Source organism: Lingula anatina, chromosome 3 (assembly GCF_051362555.1).
Source record: "Lingula anatina isolate TDL-2025a chromosome 3, LinAna3.0, whole genome shotgun sequence".
Classification (NCBI taxonomy): domain Eukaryota; kingdom Metazoa; phylum Brachiopoda; class Lingulata; order Lingulida; family Lingulidae; genus Lingula; species Lingula anatina.
In genome coordinates, this window is record NC_141769.1 from 9,381,393 (window position 1) to 9,405,265 (window position 23,873).

The 23,873-nt window shown below is 34.0% G+C and overlaps 1 protein-coding gene across 1 annotated transcript; it reads left to right on the forward strand.

Annotated features, from left to right (window-relative positions):
* The first annotated feature begins 112 nt into the window (after positions 1 to 112).
* LOC106174489 (putative RNA polymerase II subunit B1 CTD phosphatase RPAP2) lies at positions 113 to 23,638 on the forward strand. Its single transcript, XM_013556070.2, has 10 exons — positions 113 to 266; positions 788 to 902; positions 1,170 to 1,268; positions 1,472 to 1,537; positions 1,852 to 1,979; positions 2,900 to 4,214; positions 4,504 to 4,592; positions 4,906 to 4,986; positions 5,342 to 5,410; positions 22,323 to 23,638. Exons 1-10 carry the CDS (start codon positions 223 to 225, stop codon positions 22,468 to 22,470), a joined length of 2,154 nt encoding a protein of 717 aa, XP_013411524.2. The 5' UTR covers positions 113 to 222; the 3' UTR covers positions 22,471 to 23,638.
* Positions 23,639 to 23,873: the final 235 nt, after the last annotated feature.

The following is a 23,873-nucleotide window of genomic DNA, read 5'->3' on the forward strand; positions in this document are numbered from 1 at the left end:
CAAAACCAAAATACTCTTAATGTGTGATATACAAAAGAATATATTTGCTCTTGCTACTAAAGGGTCTTTAATTCTCATAAATTATATCATTATATGATAATAGCATTGAGGGTATTTTAAAGATGTCAGCCTCCATCAGTTACCACAATTTTTGCACCGTCGACACTTTTAAGCTATTTAATTCCATGGCAGCATGTTCGATGTAAAGAGTAATTGCTAGCCATGTCATCGAACGTTGGAAAGAGGGATGGGACTGCAAATGAAAGGTATTTGTAAGCGTTTTAATATACAATCGAAGTAGTTTAAGTCGAATATAAAGGCCGGAATATAAAGTCGGTATTTTAGTTCAATATTCAGACCATTATATTAATTTGAAATTGAACTGCGATCCAGCTATTTATTCTGACTCTTTTTGTACTATCTCCCCCACCGTGTAACTTCTTGATTTTCAATATATTCTGTTAATTAATATATGTGGTGACTTTGAGCTATATCTCCCCTATGCGAATAAGTTAGTTTGGTTATTCTTTCAGTTTCACTAATACAACGATATTTTTACATCAAATATCATGCCATTATAATTAATGGAACCCAAAGAAAATATAAGAAATATTGGTAGACAAATGATTTGTTTTGAAGGGACTTAAAGCCGGAGGTAAATGAATTTTGTCAAGACCACTTTATCAACTGACTGATCATGAATCAATGCATGTTAAAACTGGAGAATTTTTTTTCTAAAATCAAGCTGACGGAACTCACAAGAATGTAATTGTCTTTTTACTTGAAGGAGGGAAATGCTTCTGAGAAGACTGCAGAAGCAGAAAGAGGCCCAGCAGAAGGCTCTGAACATACTCCAGCAGACATTAGATGGTGCAGTGACCCAAGACTTTGTCTTTGAAAATGTGTGTATTGTGAAAAATTACTACTGTCTTTATATTAGAATATATTTGGATTACATTTAATAAACAGAAGTTTCGTCTATGCTATAGTGACAGCATTTAATCACCTCTTACTTTTTATCTCATGGTTTATGTTATCAAGATAATAAATTAATCAAGTCATTTAGGTAAATGAAATGTGACACTAATAGCTGTGAATGAATAGAATGCCTTTTCTCTTTTTTTATTATTTCTTTTTAGATTCAAAGTTTTCTTCTTTCTTCTTTTTAGGCTCATTACATAGACCCACCTGTCTACCAAGATATTGTTGAAGAGAGACACTTGGCCAAGTTGTGTGGTTATCTACTCTGTGGCCAAGAACTAGGACAGGTACGGTATTTCACCGTGAAGTAACTAGTTAATTATACAGGGTATTGAAACTTTTCCTTTTTCAGTGGTGGTGCTCTATCATAAATAAATTAACCTGTGTTATTTGAATTAAAGTGTTAGTGGTTGATATAATTTTAAATTTTCATTTTCGTAATGGTAGACTGTCATATATTGGGTAAAATATACATTGTATTTTTCATCAGATCCCTAAGCAAAAATACCACATATCTGCTAAGAATAACAGGGTATATGACATAAGTGAAAGGAAGGTAGGTAAAGTGCTTGGAGTCAGTAATACTTGTATTCAAGAACACACCTCAAGTAAATTAGTTCCACAAAGGATAAATACATTTAATTTAACTAATTTTTAGGAATTGAAAAGTTTTTAAAGTTGTGAAAAGTATTATTCCAATTGTAGATACTTTGGATAGATTAAAATATTTGTTAAAATATAGTTAATCTTACTTTACTACATCTGATAATAACTAGAAAAAAGTGGAATAAAAATTTGAAGAATTGCCCTGAAAACTGCAAGCCTTCATGAAATATGGCATTACCTGGCATGTTAACATCCATGTTACAGAAATTCTGCAGCAACCGATGTTATAAGGCCTCAAGTTATCTCCAGCAGCAGCTTCTCACCTCCCCACTGTACCTGAGAGACCAGGAGACACCTGTCACCATTCAGCTACTGCCTAATAACTGTCACATGTAGGTGAAACATTCACTGTAATAAGTTTATTGCCATTTTTACACATCCAGTTTAGATGATATATTTAGCACAGTTTTTAACATCTGTGTCAGAATTTTATTTACATAGACATACTATGTCTATTAATGTATGGTTACAATGACTACCATAATGATGACTTTTTGTCTTCCTCAAGAACACTAACAGGTTAAGCCATTGTCATCAATCAGGTGAACCATCAGTGACCAGCCAAAATTTTCCTGAGGAGGACACATTATCTTAGCCATAATGATTTTTTTATTGATAGACAGTGTAAATCCAGCTATACATGTGATCAGATGTAAAAAATTGTGTTCAGTTTGTTACGTCTGGGCCTGTTTCATTGTAAAACAGACTCGGTGTCTTCAGCTAGTTGGATTAATTCTGATTTGTCTTGGGTCAAAAATGGAAACAAAATGGCCCAAGCACTAACATTTAATAAGAGTAATTATGAATGATAGTGTTATTAATGCGAGCAGTGCTTACAGCTGAAAAAAAGAATGGTGAAACTTAATAGATAATCAAAAGCATATAGTATAATTTAGTTAATACCCCCTTTACACTGGACGGCGTCCTTTCTGCGTCCTTTCTGCGACCATTTAATTTGGCATCGCTATGGTCTTACTAAGGAGGCACGAGCATTGATTTTGTATCAGAATGAATGCTCAATGATCGGCCAGTTGTCGGCACGTAAAGTATTATAATTTTTCAACTCTCAAATGGCGCCGTACTGCTGGACGCAGAAAGGACGCCGTCCAGTGTAAAGGGGCCCTAAATGGTGAAAACAAGATGTTTGTCAGTGAATTTTTTTTGTAAGAATATTTTAAAGACAAGTAATTCATATTATGTTAATTATGTTAATTTTGAAACTAATAGCCTTAGTTTTGTATTTTTTTTCCAGAGGCAATGCAGCAGAAACCATTATAACAAAAGAACAGTCTCAAATAGCGTTAGAATTGAGAAATACTGAGTTAGAAGACCAGCGAAAAAGAGGAATGACAGTTAAAACCAGGAGGACGACAAAAAATGTGGAAATAGCCACAGAGGATGGCAAAGAGGAAACACAAAACCAGTTCACTTCTGTTGCAGATATGTCGCCCTCAACAGAAGAGCAGATTTCCAGCCATGTCATGTCAAGAGAGATTAAAGAAAAGGAACATGTTTTGTTACAGACAAGTCCAAAGCATGTGCACACAGAAAAAGTCATGGTATCATCCAGGAGTACTGATATTGCTGATACAAATTCTGGTATAGAACAGGCATTAGGTTCATCAGAAGATAAGCTGGATGAACTCCTGGTGCAAGACACAGCAAAAGTGAATATATCAGTTGGGCATGAGGACAAAAGTACAGATAAAGTCACAAAGTATGGAGTAGAAAGAAATGAGCATCATGATGCCCAAAATGCAGGTGGCCAGAGTAGGAAAAATGTATTTGGACTAATCCACACCTCACCAAAACATTCAAATACAGACTTGGATGCAGATGATGATGAAGATGGTGATGATGGTGGTATTGAAATGAGTGGTAGCCATGGTAACCATGATGATGCACAGCAGGACAAAGTAACTTATTTAATGGAACTTTTAGCCAAAAGGGAGAAAATGCTGCAAAAGTCTAGTTCATTAAAAAATCAGGATAATTCTTCCTCTACACAAAGTTCTGGACCAGAAAATGGTGCTTTTAACAAAGATCCAAAGACAAATGAAAAAGATTGTGATACTTTGAAAACTGTTGATGCCTGTTCTAAAGAAACTGATCTCAAAGTCCATGTAAGTAAAGGGCATCCTCAAATTTCCAGCAGAAAGTCAGAATTGCAGACAGTTAGAAAAGAGTCTTGTATAGATTTGTTAAGTCAGATTGAAAAGGCAATCTTAGAATGGACTACTGAATCCACTATAGAGTACCTTACAGGTGACAAAGCATCAAAGCAAAAGATAATAAAGAAACAAGAATTTGATGAAAAATATGCTGAAATGGGTCGAAGGGTTCACCTGAAACAGCTGGACTTGGATAGTGCTGGACTCTATGAGGCTGGTAACATGGAAGGGGAGAGGCAAGGAGGAGGAAAGCTTCCAGACATGAAAACTCTTCAGAAGGATGGGCAGGAGTTTGGACTAAAGGTGACAGAATTCTATAAAGGCAGCACTGCTTATTCTGTGGAAGTCCAGGATGAAAGTGGTGCTGTCGAAAAGAAAGGCAGTGGAGATGAGAAGGTATTTGAAGATGTTTCTTGCACTTTTTTTTTTTTTTTCATTTCTGAATTTCTTGATGGTAGAAACTTAATTTAACTTTGTCAAGTTGGGATGATGATAAACTGATATTGTTTTTGACAAGTTGCTACAAATTGATGAGAAAAAATGCAGATTTCCTTGTTTTTAATCTAACAACATTTAGATATATTTACCAGTAATTTGCCTTGTAAGCTGCTATCTCCACATCCTCCCATTTGCTCGAGATCATATGTTAAATGTACAGTAGTTTGTCTTGTCTTTTAACTCTTAGTCAGAGGAGGAGCCTATTCTTCCCATGGTGGACCATTACTCACAGCAACAGATAAGAAAGAAAATTGTTTTGGAAAGGTTGAGTAAAATGTGAGGATTGATATTTATTACAAATATTTGAAAATGGTTTTATAAATATGTGCTAGCTTGCCTCAAACAACACATACAGTTGAATCCCAGATGTATAATTTTGCAATGTGTTTTTTTAATTGAGAAATTTTCATGTAATAGTAGATTGACTAAATGAATGTTTCTTTTTGGAAAAAAAAAAATTGAGATAAATGTATGCATGTTATTTGATGAAATCAAAAATATAAACAATGAAATGTTGACTGGAGAAAGTAGTCCATTAGAGATACTTTAAATATGCGCAATGAAAACCTTACAGTAATGGCATTTTCAGTCTCCCAGATCTTTTGGTACCCCTGAACCTGCCTCTACAAGAAGTTTCAGCAGAACTACGACTACTGGTTGGGACTTTCAGGTTAGTTTGAAAGACATTCAGCTCATATTCTTTTCTGTTTATGATATCCATTTTGGCATAAGACAACAATATTGACATTCACTAAGAAACTTAAATGTGCTTTAAAATATATTGTTTGATTTTTTTATTGCTAACTAAATTATTGATTTCAAGTTAAAAGTAATACAAATGCAGTCAAAACAAAGTAGAAATGTAACGATCCAAACAGTTTTGTATTACAAGCAAGCATTTTTCATAGGCTGATTCTTAAAGTGGTTCATTATGGTGTAATGTCTTCATTTCAATCTATGCAGTGAATATTGGAGTGTCTTTTATGATTTATAACATTATAGTGTAAAATGATTTCATTTTTTAGCTTGGGTAGCCATAATATCCTGTTTAGAAGCGTGGAATGGAATATTGTAGCCATAGCCCTGCTTAAAATGTAAGTGAAATTTTTTTATTAATATCTCATAAAATGTTATTGGAAAGTACGTTAACTTTGCCACAGTAGTTAAGTAATGAGAAAAATCATTATTTTTATAGACCCTGTAATCTCTTACAAAATACAATAGTGTGATTTATCAGGAGGAGTCAACACAAATTCAGAATGATGTATATAGAAAATATCACTAGCATGTGCTGCCCTCTTCTGGAACAATGTATGTGAACTGTAGTGTAACAACCACATCACAGCTGAATAAATGTGTCTGTCATGCATGTGTAAAGGAGCAATTTTCACTTCAAGATTAATAGCAGGAAATGTTACACACTATTTAGTTCATGAATATGAAACATACATTTGGAAAATACCATTAATCTGAATGCCAAGATTTAAGTGTCAAATAGACTTGCTATGTGGTGTTTTTTTCTGCCAGAGGATAGTTGCACTTGTTGGTGGTGACACCTACTGGAGGAAGATGAATTTCTGAATGAGTGCATTAAATGAACTGTAGCATTCTTAAATTATGCATTCTTTCACTCAATTTTGTCCACCTGTCTGTTAGGCAAACACAGGTCTTTTCATCAACTTTTCTAATCTTAGTCACTGTGTCAATATTTACCTGCAAAGTTGTCTACGATATTGGGGATAATTATAGCAAAGATCTTTTCATGCTTTAAGCGTGACCACCAAAATATTTCTACTGTTTTTGTGGGCTTGCATTATGATAATAACTGCATTCTCATATAACAGCCGGCGTAAGTTAATTCAGTGGATTATGAAACATAAGCTGGAGAATTTTAAAGAAAAAAGGAACAAAGGCGGAGTCAGGTAAACAAAATTGTTTACCCTTTTTGCGTTATGTTATTATTGCATCTTATTGATTTGTTTGTGGGTAAATAACTTCTGTTTGCTGCTCTTTGAATTCACCAGGAAGGAAAAAGAATGCCTGTGTTTAGGATAATAACTATGTATTATTTATCATATTATTGCACATCATTAAGATGACAACTTGCTGGTAGACAAAGGGAAGTTGGAGAGCGGTTGGGCTTTGCTTCTGATAGAATAAAGTTGTTCTTTCTTCATATGCTTTAAGGCACCAGAAGCAGTACACACACACACGTGTACGTATGCACACACACACAGCAAAATTTAATTTTCTTTGAGATTTTGGCTCTTATCGCCAAGGTATGCCATATCTAAAGCCATTCCTTGAACCTCTTTTTGAGTTTTAAGTTTCTAATTTTTTTAGCCACTGTCATTATGGAGATAGAGACTGATAAATTTCACTTGTGACAGTAGAAATGAAAATTTTAGAATTTGAAAACTGGTTTAAAGAGAGTAATTTTTACATCAGTTTTGGATACCTTTGTGAAAAAGAAAAAATTATATCAAGATATTTGTTTATGTAAAGTTCTTACATGCATTCTATGCCTTTAAAAGTAAATGAAGGTTTTTATAATTTAATACTAGATTTACAGTAAGTCTTATTGGCAAAATTGCCTCTCTGTCTTGAAGACTTATTTGGTCTACTGAGAATAAAAGTGGAACTATTCTCGGTCTTGTTACATAACCTTAGATGTTTGATCACCCTATCACATGTTCTGGACAGGGTGGGGTTCTCATCATAATCCCAGGACGACCTAGACAAATTTGCTCCAGCTAAAGTGACAAAATAGCATTTAGATATATGAGATGTCTAATATAAGGATATATCTTTGAAATAAATGAAAAATTTGCATTAAGGGTTATTTTTCAAATGTTAAGTTTTTTTCTAGTCGAAGAGTTTATTTTTCAGAATGAATTACAAGGGATTGTTTGTATTTTCAGCAAGGTCAATTGCCATCACAGACTTGCTTTGCCCTTGATTTCATATAATAAAGCCTCCACAGGCACACAGAATATCAACATGATCTTAATGAAAAATTGTGTCTGTTATTGGCTTTGATTTATGACAGAAATTCAACAATATTGAGTCGAGTGTTTCAATTGCATGATAATGGTAGGAGTAATACAGCTTGGTCATTGGTCACTGTAACTTAATTCATACATTCAGCTGGTAAAGATCAGGATTTTATTATTAAATCCAATATGAGTTGACTGGGACCTGCTCTTGTATTACTATTTTTTGTTTTTGTATATCAGGACTTGCCCTAGGGTGTGGCAAAATATGGATTAGTCTGCCGGGACCTATTTCCTGCTGTGGGGTGTTAGGGATGTTGCATGTTACTGGTGATTTTTAGCTATGGTGTCTCTGGCAGTCAGAACATTTCAGAATTTATTTTATACAAAGCAGGACATACGTATTTCAGTTAATGCATGATAACAATATTTTTTATCACTGAAGATGAAATGCTTAAGTAGACTATAAGCAATTGAATGCCAGAAAAGAAAAGTTGTATGTTAAATTAGGATGTATAAAGATGTTCTGTTCATCCTTTTTCAAGTCTGCAAAATGTGGAATAAAGAAATACATATTTACTTAGTAAAAAAAAACACTTCAAATAATATGATAATAGGAAACATAAATGATGCATATAAGGGGTGAGATTATGAAGAACTGTAACAACATATACCCTTTTATTTCATTCCCATCACCATTCAGACTGATGCTTGAAACAAATATGTGGAACAATGTCAAGAATTTCAAGGTTTGAACTTGAAAGATTATGAAAAGGGCAGCTTTCTTATTGTATAAAAAACCTCTTGTACAAATTTGTTTAATGTCAAAATGACAATAATCTGAGTCAGAGTCTGTCTTGAATGGTACACCAGCAGAGTTCAATGCCGATATTCTAAGATGGTTTTTCACAGAAAATTCAATTTTAAAAGCATTAAGAGGCCTTTCACTGATTGCAGAGCCATCACTGTTGAATTTGATTTTGAAAATCTGCACAGACTGAGTAATACAATAGATAGATAACACATTCATGGCAGCAGTGATGTTTGAGTAGGCAAAATCCTTAATCAGGGCCACAATACATTACGTGAGGAGCCAAAGAGGTGTATGCATAATATGCAGCCAAAGCAATCCTTGATCATGGCTTCACAGGCTTGATATCGGCTTGGATACATGAATTATGGTGATATGAAGGTGCACAACACATGGTGCAATTTCGGCAGGTCCGCTAGGTACCAAAGGAAATCAGAAGGCCACTCTACTCTATGAGATGATAGAATTAGAAGGCACCTGGTAGGCCTTAGTGTGTCAAATTAAAGGCAATCAGTATTGACATATTACATATGGTTCTCACAAATCTATGCTCCAAGTGGCTGTAATTGCAGGGTTATTAGAAGTTATATCTGATGGGGAATCATTAGTCTTATGTGTGACAGCCACAAAATGGACACCGTGGTACTTATACAAACAGAAATGGTGGAATAATGACTGTCCCATTGCTGTAGAGGACATATGGCGGTCACTTGGGATGGGGGGTGATTGAGCGATTAACTTTTATGTCCTATTCCCAATTTCATCATCATCATCATCATCGTCTATTTTTTTTTTTTTTTTTTTTTTGTACTGTGTGATAAGAAGTGTAGTAAAAGAATTGCATATTGACTGTCATTGTAACCTTAAGAAGAATGTCAGACAAATGGAATAAGATTACAACATTGTGATTACCTTCCTTCCTTCTTTATTTATCTTTTTTGAGTGAATCAGACTTGTTAGACTGTTTTGGTTGTCTGTCAATTTTAAGGGATAAAGAATGGCTGTTTTTTAAATGGTTTTTGACTTTTTCTGTTGTCCTTGATTTATGCTGTATACATTGAGATGAGGAACAAACAGTTTCTCAATGTATGAAATGACAAATGTCCCATAAAATTAGATTTGAGCTCATGATATCTTTGTCCTTATCATAATAATGTCTTAAGATGCATTTGACAGCATAAACAAGCAACATATGATTTTTGACTGATTTTTAAAATATTTATTTATTTATTTTGAAGCTGGCAATAAAAATTTAATTATTGCATATGTCACCTGAAAAGGGTACCAGGCATCATTAAAAATCAAAGGCATGTAATAATTGTTCGCAGGAATTCTTGCACACAATTTCTGTTATGAGGAGAGAAGCCATTCAGATACAAAAAAAACATTTCTGTGTTAACGCACCCAGTATCATTTAAATTCACAAAATGTCTTCTATAATATTCATTAAAGAGATCTTTTTTTTTTTCTTTTTAAAGAAGTCAAAAGTAGCACATGGATAGGTTACAGAAACACAATATCAGCATTTTTTATGGGCCAAGTCCTGTGTTAAAGTATCTAGCACTAGGTTATCAATTAAGATATTTTTTCCTGGTAATCTGTTGTTTATTATAAAATATAATTCTAATGATTGGCCCCAAATGGGCTATCATGTTGTGCAAGAAAGATTATTAAATCATTTTTGAGAGTCCTTTTGGGTGCACCTGGTATCATGGCACACGGTTCATCTACCATCATGTTCGTCATGTTCTGAGTATTTGGAGAAGTAGCAATCTAAGATTTAACCTTGCATCAGGCTTTTGCAGTACCAGTGTGTGTGTGTTTGTGTGTGTGTGTGTGTGTGTGTGTGTGTGTGTGTGTGTGTGTGAGAGAGAGAGAGAGAGAGGGGGGGGAAGCATATGCTTGCATGAAATGATGACACTTGGATACGTGGAATGACCAAAAATGTTGCTGAGAGTGGAAATCATCTGCGTGATGTCATGTAAGACCAGAATCCATGTGAGATGGGGCTAAAGGTATCTTTTAGCAATAAGGGTGAAACTCTATGCACCAGTCATTTTTGTAAGCAATACAACAGTCAAGTGCTAAACTCCACGATGGATGGGTCCTACCCTGGTAGATTTGAATTAGTGCTGTGTAGATGATTTAGGCCATGACAGTGGCTGATGGATGTTATTGTTGCAGGGAAAGCAGCAGTGTTACCCAGTAGATCCAGCTAAATAACAGATTTTTTTTTTAGTTTTTGTTGTTGTTGTTGCATTACAATGCTTTAAAGGACAATGACTTGTTTCCTGTGCCAATTTTTACTGAAAGCTTCAAACAGGATCAAAGACCAAAGCTGCATGAATTAATATGTGTTTAAGTTTATCAGCAAGCATCACTAATCAACATGATGTTTATTGTATGGTATATTCCAAAATTCTAATTCAATTCTTCCTGAAAGAAAGGCAGCTATTTATGATCAGCTAGGAATGCACGCATGCACATGCAACCCGCTTTTCATCAGTATTCACGTGCAGTAATATCACGGTTGTAGTCTAGCCATAATAAGTTAGGCTCCCCTCTACTCTCTGAATACTAAAGTTACCATCAATATAAACTGGTTGGTCTTCACTGGTCCCTCAGGTAAATTAGAAGAAAGTTAGACTAAATCATCCAGACATGGACTCTCAGAGGCCCTCAAATAATATGGCGGAATGGGGGAAATCTGGCCGTCCCGAGAAACAGTGGGTGGGTCTTGATTGCTAAATCACATAGACTCTGCAGCTGAGTCTTCCCCCTGCTTTGGTCACTTCCCTTAAATTTTCAATACATGTATATATATTGGTAAATACATGTATTCAGAATTTTGTTAATTTATTCACTTTTAAAAGATCGCAGGATCTGCAGTTCTATCTTTATTTTTATAATGTGAGTATTTGATATTCTCATTCTTCGCAATTTTTTTCAGTTGCTGGAGGATACACTCCTTCACACACAAATGCATGCACACACATACACAGGCACACACTCACACGCACACACACATGCGCTAGCATGCTTTTTAACATTTGTTCCATTGTTTAGATTTGGCACCTCCACCTCCACCCCACCCCCTCTGATTTCCATAAGGGTAATAGTGTTTTACAGTAAGATATCTTTTTTTATAGCTTGTTTCATTGAATTAAAATTGACTTTTCTCCAAGTTCATTGGCTTTCGGTCAATATGTTACATTGAAGAGCTGTTTAGATAGTAACAATCAATGGTTTGTTCTACATTTGTAGTTTTTTTGTTTTTTTTTTTTTAGTTTGCTGTATTATGGTTGGGTGGAAGTGTATCTGAAGATTGCCTACAATTATCATTATAAAAATTTTTACAACTTAGTACGTCTACAGGTGTATTTGGTTGAACTCTTCTTCATTTCTGTATTAGTTATTATAACAGCACATATGCTGAATTGTAAAGATTGTCTCTTTTGGCCAAACATGGAAGAATTTCAACAAAAATGTTTTGACCAAAATTTATAAACACATCATGTATTTTGTTGTGCTTAAAGTTTTTTCATGTTAATTCGACAGTTATTTATTTATTAATATTTTCATGCTACATTTTGCATCATTTTACTTTTATGCATAATAGCATATTATGAGCAAAGCAATTGGTGAAGATGCATGACAGTAGCAAAAATCAACAAAAACTCTCTTGCCAATTTATCCTTTTTGTCATCAATCTATTTATTTCATAGCTTGATGCTAGACTATGAGTGAAAAGACATGATCGAGATTGGTGACCCTTTTCACATGGAGTGGTATGCTTTAGTGTATCGGTACACTTAGACACATTGACAACTTAACAGCATGGCTATTATGTAAGGCTTTCCCCTGTATGGAACCACCCAGCTTAAACATAGTTATATACAAGCTAGTGTACCACAAAGTTTTCCAGTAAAGACTATATATATATATATATATATATATATATATATATTGCTTAAAAGATTAGGCAGCAAAATTGGACCACTTTGCATCAGCAAGGAGTCTGTTATAACTCCTTGGCATCAGCTATTGCCCCTTTCAATGATCATATGGTCAGTGTTCAAAAGTTTATAGCCATATTGTTTCTCTGTGTTGGTCTGATATCTTTTTTAGCATGTATAAACTTTGCAACCTGTACACTAGAATACCTGAGTAACAGCTCTAATGATCATGTGTAGTGGTGCGTATGTGTTAGTGTTAGTGAGGCAGTGAAGCGCGACTGGTGATGGATTGAATGCATTCCTTCCCAATCACTTTATTTTTGCAAATTGTTATCATGAAATAAGAAATTTGTGTCTGCTAGTTGAATTCCATTTAGCAGTCATAATGTATTCTTTTTATCTCTGCCAGCTTGGGACAGTTGTTTTTACCTTTTATGTAATTTTTTTTATGGACAAAAATTGTATGGGGATCCTATCAAAGACAGAATATTATTAACATGGCTACAGGGCTGATTGAATTTTGTTTTACTGCTTTGCACTGCATTATATAATGTTTTGATTCTGTTAATTTTCATACTAATTATGTCCAATGGTCATCTTGAATAAGCCATATTCAAAACAAAGCTGCATTGATTATGCATGAAAAAGGTTTAAAATCACTCACAGGACACATAATGGTGATGGCAGTGAATTTGTTTTGATTTAAGGAACCAGTCCAAAAGTCAATTTGGTGAATGGTTTTGTTAAAATTGAAAGTAAAACTGACATTAAGCATTCAAGGGGGGGGGGGGGGGGGGGGGGGGGGGGAATACAATAAAAATCCATTCAATTAATTTCATGTGCCTTTTTATCACCAGCATTTTCCTTCATTGTAAGTTCCTTTGTTTTTGTTTTTTAATCATGGTGTATGAAATCATCCCTTACCTCTCTTTTATGCTATTTCAATTAAATCATGATATGGATAATGTTTTTTTTTCAGTAAGAAATTCCCTGCTGACATTTCCCCTTTTTGATAATCATTTATTCATAAGCAACACCATGTCTCTTTCATTTCTGACAAAATTTAATAGCATTTCCTGATTGATGTTCCTTTTTTCTTCACTGTTTGATACTTTCTGAAGTGACAGAGTTATTACTGATGTTGATGTTTGACACCCATTCCATTTTGGATTATGGATGGCGTTCTAGTCGGTGACGCTGTGTAAATGTCCTTAAAATGTTACCAAGTCATCAGTCAAATTTTTTCCTCGTTTTGTGATTCCAGTTTTTAGATATCACACTTCCAGAAGTCAGTTTACCTGGAATAACATTGAAGTTATTCTTTTGTTTGAAGTATGTTTGAAGATGGAGTCTCAAATAGACTGCCTGATGTTGATGTTTCACTGTGTCTTTGGTGTGTCTTCTATCATGCTGTATACTTACTATATAGACTACTTCATAGCAGACTCCTTCAGTTTCCTAAAGTAAAGTGATCAGGACAACAAGCAGGTGGACAGCTCAATTGACAAATAAAAAAAGTCTCCCTAAGGTGACAGAGTTGTTCGATTGCAATCAAGCTATCTTAGTATTAGTAAAAAATAGGTTTGATGCAGAATGAATAGCTGATAGAATGTCAGATACTGTAAAAAAAATCTCCCCCACCCCCCAATTGGTTCTAGTCTGCTTAATAATATCTGGTTTTCATCTGGTTTTTATCTGGTTTGAAAGGTAACGTGATGAATAGCCAGATTTCCAAATTAAACCAATTTTAGGAATGACCAGATTAAACTAGACAAAGAATAAAAAACTTGTATGATTTCACTCTGTGGCAAGCAAAGCCAATTGTTATGGACCAGTTGTCCTCTCTAACCTCAACATAAGATGTTTTCTTTGATAAATGGCTTTACTTTTGACACCTGTGACCTCTCCATTCAGGGACAAGCTAAGATTTTATTTGCCTCGCCAATGAGATTTTTCCTGGGTGCTTAATTGTGCAGAGCCGCCTAAATATACCTGTGGGAATATAGGGATTTGCATACTGATCTTTTGTTTCATGTATTTTTTGTTTGTTTGCTTGCTTGCTTGTTTAACCTGTTGAACACAGAGGTATGTGAAAAGCCAACAGAGGTTATTTTCACAGAATTACTGATATTTTACCAAATTTATTCCACGATATCTTTGGTATTCTGTATGATTGTCAAATTTTTATATGTTTATCTATATTTCATTCAAATTATGATTTCTATATAGTATACATTACTTTTTTCAAAAATTGATTTGTAAGTAAAACCAATCAACAGATCTGCAATAAACATGATCATCATGAAATTTCTTTTTAGTTTTGCCAGTCATCTAAGTTATTGCTGCCTGTCCAAGAATCAAAGCATCTTGAATATTCCACTTTGTTAAAAACTTTAACTTGATATCTGAATGAATAAATGCCCTGGAGTTTGGGAATATAACAGTATAAGAAGAAGTATTACATAATTTTTTTTATTCAATAGTCATGATTTAGATTTCAGAATTTTTTTTTATTCAACAGTCATGATTTAGATTTCAAAAATTTTACATGACCCCCAAATTTGATTACACTGTATTTCTCAGAGCGTTCATGGTCCCATGTAAACTTAGCCTGGCGGGATCACTAGGGCAGATTTCTTGCCCAGAAATATAATTACACTTGCAAACTTGAGTCAAAACACTAGACCCTGCAGTCGTATTCCTTTCCAATCACCTGACACTGGGAAACTATCAAATTAAAATTGAGTTAGATAAAAAAGGTCAGGTTTTGCTGACGCATTTCATTTGTGCTCCCTTGTTTCAGTGAAGTATCTTTTGTTCTTCCCCCAGGTATTGCAAAAACATTTATACATCTTTTCTTGGTAAATCTAATGAAATACCTAAACAAGGGCCCCAGAGGTTTACTTTCATTAGCCCCAAATAAGTATTCCGAGTATCAGTCATACTGGTAAAGATAAAGGTTTTGATGTAAGAAGTTTGTACATGGATGGGACCTTTCACAGAAAAAAAAGTGCAGCACAAATCGGCAATTAGACAAATTCAATCTTACAAAAGGGCAAGGTTTCAGAGAATGTGATTATTCCAGTCAAAGTTTATTCTTGTTTCTATTTTCCCCAAGTTGGCCTGTGTGATTAATGGTCAAGTTAACCACTGCACTGTGCGTTTCTTTGACATCCACATGGTGTTCTTTGATTTCACTGTACTTTTAATGTTGTGTTACTTCAGTATCACCAGTATAAAGAATTTGAAAATGAATAAAAATGTGTTGTTTATGTCTTTAAAGAATGTGTTGTTAATGTGTTAAAGGCTATATGCTCTTTCCAACAAAAAAGCTATGATTTTTAAAAAATCAGTATTATATAAAAATTCATTTTCTATTTTCATTTTATCCCTGTACTTCTGCAGACATTTTTGTAACCTTGTTCATTGTAATATCATATTTTTTCTGTTATATATTGTTCTTTTAAGTACATAAAAAGTTAAAATTGGTGTGACAGTGGTGTATTTGATTACAGTAAGCTATCTATTCCTGCTTCTCATAAACAGGAGACATTGACTTATCATTAATTGTAAATTTTATTTTTATTTAAAATATGCCAGGCTTTATGATTTATCACAATTCCAACCTATGTAAAATTTACGGTGTCAACAATAACAGTAATTTATCAGTTTAAAATTAAATTTGAATGCCCAGATGCTTTATAAAAAAAAAAGTGTTAAACCCACATCAGGTGTATTTGAAGGTTATACAAAGTCGGGATCACAAATGATGAATTTTGACTTTGAAATCTTTTTTACTTAATTCATTTACTTTTCGTAATAGGGTTGCTTTCATATAATCACGTTAATCAGTGAAATCCACTTAAGTTTTGGCTTGTTAACCAAGAGACACAGGATTTCCTTGTACAGATCAGTAATCTCTGCAGATTTACCTCGAAGCTTAACGCAATATAATTGAGAGACGAAACCTTTTACAAAACAAAAGGATGTAGATAAAAAAACTTAACCATGCTAAATGTTTTCCTGATCAAACAGGCACTTTAGAAAACCCTTGTAATTCAACGGATAAAGCCGTTGCCCTTTGTTGATCTGTTGTCTTTAATACACTAATGTAACCAAATCTACGTTAGTATTGATACCATGGATTCCGGTTATCAAATTATCTGATTATTTGTTCTGCAGAATTGGATTACCTCTTGCAAACAGATCGCATTGTAGGACCAGTTTGGCCAATCAAGTTTCCTTGCCAATGAGATGGGACTTGATTAAGTTAAAGAAATCAATTAGATGAACAACCCCAGCCTACGATGAAGACTCGAGATGTTCTTGCTCAGCGCTGAATTGTGTCCCCTTTTAACCTTTGGAATAGATAATGTTTTTTTTCCTGCTTGTTTGGTCAAAAGGTTATAGTTTAAAGAAGGGTGTGTTGGAGATATTTCTGTTCCCCCTTACCCACCCACCCCCCTCCCCCAAATCTGTACACCTTCTCTAGCTATTGACTTAATTAAATCATTCTTTTGTCCTGTTTTAAACCTAGTCTTCAGTTAATCACAGACTGTTGTGCCTGGTAAGTGATTTCTATGCCCCCCCCCCTTCCATGCCCCTTTCTACTTGCCTGAACCATGCTTTCACATAATTTATCACCTTCATTGTTTAATAATTAAAATATTATATAATTACTTATGGTTGATGTCACTTACATATTTAATGCAGACATGCTGAAAACTTATCAGAATGGCCGGACATTTGGACCGGCAGTAATGAAAAATTTGTCGGACCGAATGGATTTTTTTTTGGACCGAAAATCACCCTATTCGTTTGAGACAAATGCTACCAGTGCAATTAGATGGCTTACTTTGTTTGTGAATGTGATAGGTTTGAGATGGAAGGAAAAAAACGCTTTGGGTTTTATATAATTTTATTAGTGAAGTATGTCGAATGATGTCTGTAAATTCAAAATTGAGGTTCTTAAAATTCTTGTCGGTCCTTTGGACTGACCAAGTTCAATTTTTTACCAAGACCAATTGGACCGACAGTTTCAGCATGTCTGTCATTGGAATTGTTACAACAATGGAATTGCTACCTTTGCTGTAAGTCCTAATTCCATCATCTTTGATGTAATGTTCAAGCTGAAAATCGTTGGCTTCTTTACCATTTTGTCATCTTTCAACTTTGCAAAATTACTTACATATCAATTCTTTTCAAATGAATGAAAAGTCATTTGTTTATTTATATGAGTCAACATACAAAAGGATTATATATATATTCTTTTCTTATTTATTTTACTTTATTTATTAAGTGTAGAAAAATGGTAAAACTAAAATTTAACTTCGACATTGAAAGACCATACAGGTATCATAGAAGAATGAAAAAAAGAAAGAATATAATTGCTCTCCTTTGTATATTATGTTGATATAGATAAGAAAGATGCTGAAGTAGGCTGATTTAATGTGGTTCATGCCATATTTCTGAGAATTTAGGCTTTTGAACAAATCCCCTCATTCTGTTTCCAGAAACAAAGCCTATCGTTACTGCATTAATTATGAGACACTCCATTTGCACTATTACTGACTGCTAATTACTTTCTGTGCATACAATACCTTCATGTGTCTGTTTCATGTTTCTCTCTGTCGTTATTATTAATAGGTGGGATATGTTCTTTGTTTGTTAGTGCATGGCTCTGCCATTGCATCTTCTTATGAATTCCTTACCAACTTTTATGATTACATAATTTTCACAAGGTCATTTTGTAAAGATGGTTTTTCTCTGATTCCCTCAAAAAGTTTGATATAATATACAATAGAGTGACATGACTTGTATAGCCCTAAAGTAGTCATAACAGAACAAAGATTTCTTCGACTAGTCATCAAATTATATATATTAAGACATTGTTACTTATTATAAGTTCTAATGAGCTAGTACTTGACCTTGAACTCCTTTTGAATCAAATTTCAAGCTAGCTGTCATTGTAAATTGTTATATTTATCAAGAGAAAGAGGGACATTATTTGTATTTTAGGTTAAGTATCTACATATTTTGATAGCCTGTGTCTGTCTGTGTTGTAGCTCTCTCCAAATCATGGTCTAACACAACTGCTCATCCAAACCATATTTCTGTTTTGCTTAAAAATGACAGAATTACTATGTTTGGGGAAAATGCAGACTGATTTCAAACAACAGCATGATGGGAATAATTTCTTGTATTGATGTTCATGTACATTTGCTACTTTTATGCCATAGGTGACTTGTGTTTACCTCAGATTTTAAATTAGCTGTAGGGAGCTTTATTTATTTATTTATTTATTTATTTATTTATTTATTTATTTATTTATTTTTGTGACGCTTGCTCCATAAGTTCCACACTATATTTTTGTTTTAATTTAGTTTTGTGAGTGGTCTTTGTTTGGTAAAAGGCAGGTTTAGTTTTTTAAAAAAAATTAGCATGGTTGCTTATTTTTCACATAAGTAATCTGCTGGTTTTTGTGGTGTTTTGCAAAACTGTTGTATATTTTGGCATGTAATGGTCTTAAAATGTTAAGATTATGTATGAATTATTTCTTACTTTGTTTTAGGTAACTGGAAATAATAATTTTCATTTCAGTGATTTATTTGAATATTTGTGGCTCTCATTTACAATGTGCATTGCTGCTCAACATGCCATTTTTGTGGTTTCTTTTGGTTTTTTTCATGAAAGTCAGCATGACTGGATTATTTTTTACTAAAGGTTTTGCTTTTTGGAATGTCTTCTCATGTTTAAACTACAGGAGCTACAGGATTGACCTTTTTCTTTAGAGTATCTGTATATTTGCTAGCTTTACTGTCTAGTTTTTATGTATAGCATGTGCTTATATCCCAGAAGCACTGGACAGAAGTTTTAGGCAATTTAAAAATGCGTGAACTGCATGTAAGTGTTCTTTTGGCCAAGTGTGTCAAAAAGGTGCTGCCACATACGTAAAGTACTGTAGAACTTGAAGCAGTGATAGATGGATAGTACCTGAATATCATTGAATGTACAAGCAAAATGGGAATTTTTTTCTCTCCAATATCTAAATGGCTATTGATACATAAATAGATCTAAATCTCCTAGATGCATAAATTTTAAATTTTGCTTCAAAATTTGATTTTTTCCTTGACATTTTCAGTATATCTATCAATGTGCAAGAATTCGGTAATACATCCTTGATATATATGTCACAAAAACAATGAAAATTATATTATTAGACAAAGGAAGTGAATCATGGCATCAAGTGCTTACCACACTCTGTAATTACTTATAGTTGTGTCTTTCAATAATGCATTATTGGTGCCCATTAAGAATGGCCTGTTACGTCAGTTGTAGGATTTGTCAGAATGGCAAAATATTCATACACTTAGCTTTTAGACAGCTTGCCTGGAATAGGTTGGGTTCACATTAATGTCATTTAGATCAGCAGTGAACCAGTCCAGAGCCATAGGAAAATATTTTTGATATTTTTACATATAGTTATAAAAGTTATCTGTGTGAATGTGCTGCCACCTGGTGGATGTGTACAGTCTGTACTGTGATCAAGACTGGAAAGATGGCTGGAAAGTCTCATGAGGCTGATAGGTTTTTGCAGTTAAGAACTTTTATGAATTTTGCAATCTAAAGCTTCTGTGTTGCACTCGGATGACCAACACTGGTTGTGTTTTGGAATATTGTACTAAAGTAGTCTGATTAACAGTATATGAATAAAATTTCTTAAAGCTGAAATCCATCAAAAGCCAATTGCTATTTTATGCTATGAATACAAAGTAATTAAAAAATATTATAAAATCACAATCGTGGCAAAATATATTTGTCCCAAACCGATTCTGAACCACTACTGCTTAGTCTAATGTGAACACTTGTTTATTATGTGGTGTTTAATTCCTAGTGGTTAGCTAATTACCAGCACTAACTGCAGGGTCATTAGTCCCCGGGGAATGAATTAGCCATTAAACAAGTGTAGAGGATACAGACAGAATTGATGGCCGCTACACTTTCCCTCATGGAAATCCTGGTCAGAGAGTAAAATCTTGTTAATTTAAACATCTGTGGTCTGTTTGCCCTCCTTCTTTCTTTCTCTTTCTCCCTCTCTCTCTCTCCGTCTCTCTATCTTCCTCTTCCTCCAAACTCACTTGCCCAAGTTCACAAGCTTTCTCATTTTTTAGTTATTTCACTCCTGGCACATTCTTATTATTCACTTTCTTTTTGGTGAAGAGCATAATACTGATAATTTTATGAAACATCTCCAACTGCACATTGGTACATCTGGATGCTTTTTCATCTTGTGTAAGCTTTTGTTTTCAGGTAATACAACTTTTATTGTGTTGACAATCCTGATAATGAAGATCGTTTCACCTTTTAGAAGTTAAATCCATTAATTCTGTGGATTTTCAAACCTAAAATTTATTACAAGTACAGTTGAATGATATTAAATCACAAAATTAAATTACATTCAATCATTCCATTGATTATAAAGATACAGATATCGTTGCTGAAGCTAAGCTTTTGTCATGACAGGATTCTGCATTTAAAAAAAATTTGTTTTATAATTGTTTTAGTGTTGTCTGTTATTTATCTTGTGACAGCTAATTTTGTCATGATTTAGATTCCTTGTTGGACCAGACTAGCAGAGAATTGATTAATTAGATGTCTTCTTGTGATTTTGTGAGGCTGAGACTTACAGGCTATACAAAATATTTGATTTGGAATAGATTTAAATGAGGAATCAACAGAGAGGGACTGAATTTTTTTTTTTTTTTTTTTTTTGGTTTGGTGATCAGTTCATTAAACTGCCCCTCCCTCTCTCTTTCTCTCTCTAGAACATGAATATATGGATTAATAAATTTATCCTTCTCTTTAAGTTGTGTAAATGAAGTAAATAAAAAAATATTTAAATGAAAGCTTAAAAAACACATTCAGAGCAAAGCTCCTTCAGAACACATTATTATTAATCAAGGAGAAAGCTAAAGCATTTCAATCACAAATCTATTCACCTAACATTCACCGTTCATGTCTGCTGGTTTGAAAGTTTTATGAGGAGTGAGATTGCCGTGTTCCCTAGGGCCAGAGCCTAGAAGCTAGTTCTCTAAGTAGGCAAGGATGTGTAGTTTCAATTGATTTTATTATCCGCTGTCAGTGAAATTGGAAATTTCTTGGGAGGGACCATGGTATAATGAGATCAAACATGGTGTGATAGTTTTTAAAAACTTGTTGGTGAGGCTGGGAAGGTGTGTGGGACCCCAGTCTGCTGATGTAGCTTTTGTTTGACTGTACAAGTATGTTGTATGTAGTTTTAATATTCACTGCAAGCCAGACTGAACGTTTTTATGCCTGCTTAAAAGACCATATGCAGTTTGAAACAATGTCAAAACTAAATGACAGAATTGTAAAATTAAGTCCACTGAAAAGAGGCTGCCCAATGTTCACTTTGATTGAATTTTTTATGCGTGTATTTATCATCCCTTTTCAACAAAAAATGATATTCTTAAGTCTTGGAAGTGATTCTGACACTGAAAATTATGTTGTGTTGATGTGATTTAAAATTGATTTTACTATCAGGCTACTGGTTAAAAACATTTTATGGCAAAATGAGACCAAGTAACATGCATCAGTTGACCACTTTTACATTTGTTTACAAGACAGCTTCTTTCAGGATGTTTGGTCATTTTCAACAGTGGTCATTTTATCTGGACATGGTCATCATGACTTGGGTATCATTATAACTAATGGTCAGCACTAGTAAAATCTGTCTGCTTTCAAATAATTTATTGCATAATCTGCATTGATTATTTTACAATGTCCATCAGCTTTTAATTTCAGCATACTTTTAGCCTATCATATGTCTGCCAGCTAACAAGTTTAATAGAACAAATGTAAAATAATCATGTTCAATTTCAGGATCAAGGGAGATATTAATGGCACAATAAAAGTTCGATCTGATTTAGATTATTGGCAGTTAGATAGCTAATGGGTATTTGTAAGGTTGTACTTGATATGGCTGTGTTTCAGTGCACCGCTTTTGTATAGTGGTCATTTTAATTACAGTTTATTCCCTGCTTAGAATAAAAAGAATGGTGAATTGTATTGTTTTGTAATCTAAACGCTATTAAAGCACATCGCCCTAGAACCAACAAAGTGTTGAACAACTTTTTTTCTCTGTAAATTCTATGGCAAGTTTGTGCAAAAAAAATTAAAAAATGGCGTAAATATTGGTTTTATAGAAATATTTTCTTCTTTTTAGGCTGGGAATGCACAAGCAAAGTGTTGGCATTGCCCTGGAGCAGCCAAGCGCTGCATGGTTTCTGAAACAAGTCCTGGCACCATTTGGTGAGGAAAGTGAGAAAAGAATTCAGAAAATCCTCAAAAGAGTCACTCATGTTTCATCTTAGAGTGATCTGTTTTTGGGGACCAGAAATTGGAGTCTTGAATCATTAGATGACGAGATTAAAACACGACTTTGTTTTAGGCCCCTATGACCCGAGCAGACGACCCACGGACTTATGCCACATAGTTACTCGGCACTGAAACTTTTCTAAACTTTTAGATAATTATTTTCATACTGTTTACCTACAAAATAAAACAATAGTAGTTCACTAAAATGAAATTTGTCTCCTGTTTTATGACAGTTAACATGTGGTACGTGTTTCAGACCAGTACTGCGCCAGAATCTTCAGCTAAAGTAGACCAATTTTTTGTCCAAAAGTTTAGACTAATTTTCGGGCTATTTTATTTTATTTTATTTTTGTGAAATCGACCGCTGGTCCTCTTGGAATGCAAGCTCAGCGTCTGGAACACGTACACACTCTTTAAGGGCGATTTCACCAGTGAGTTCATGTGATAAATTCCATTAAAGAATTGACGGTGAATACTGAGCTAATGAGTGTTTAAGGGTGTCCGAGTACATTTGCATGGTTAAAAGCTGCTTAAATAGGTGCTGATGCGAAAGAAAAAACATTAATGAATTTTCCTGTAAAAATCTCACCCTTTATTCTGGAAATGATAAGCTCGTTGAATGAAGCTCATTATTTTTTGTTACATAACTGACTTAAAGGTTTTTTATGCTTTTCATTTTTTTTACAGCTTAGTTGAAGTAAAGAGTGAACTACCTGAAATGGAATGGGTACGTTAATCATGTTATTTGTGTACAGGTAGTAAAGCACGTGCAAACAGGATATTCAATCAAAAATTAATTCTAACAGGAAGAGGAAAGTACTTTGATGAATGATCATTCACCAGACTTTCGTACCAATGATGAACTTATTTTGGGAGATATGATGTGTGTATATCGGTTAGCTTATAGAAGTTGATTTTCACAGACATGGTGAGTAACCATGCAGTGGTCATATATGAAAACGTTAATTGTAGTGAGTACTCCAAAAGAAAAGATGTAAGTGCTTAAAAATAATTTTTAATTTCTGTTAATTTAAGGAGACGAATTCATTTGATTGTAACTTCTCTTTTTGAAAAATTGTCGCTTGAGATTTTTATCAAACTTTGTGAACTTTATGTATTTTGCTCCCCAAAACACCAATAAACAAAATTCAACGATGAAAACAATACCAATGTTAAGCACTTAATCGCGTTTTAGTGGTTTTAGATTTAATTGAAAATGGACAGTCTAAGGTGTCTCAATCTCTAATGCTGATCCGCACATCGTGATAATCCGCAAATCGTGGGCAGATAATGATTTTGGCGTTTCGTGGTCATCTCTCGAATAGGCAAATATTGTCACTTATTAAATTTTTAGTGCACTGTTTTCCGTAACTCTTGACGGTGACAGTGCGATCGGAAG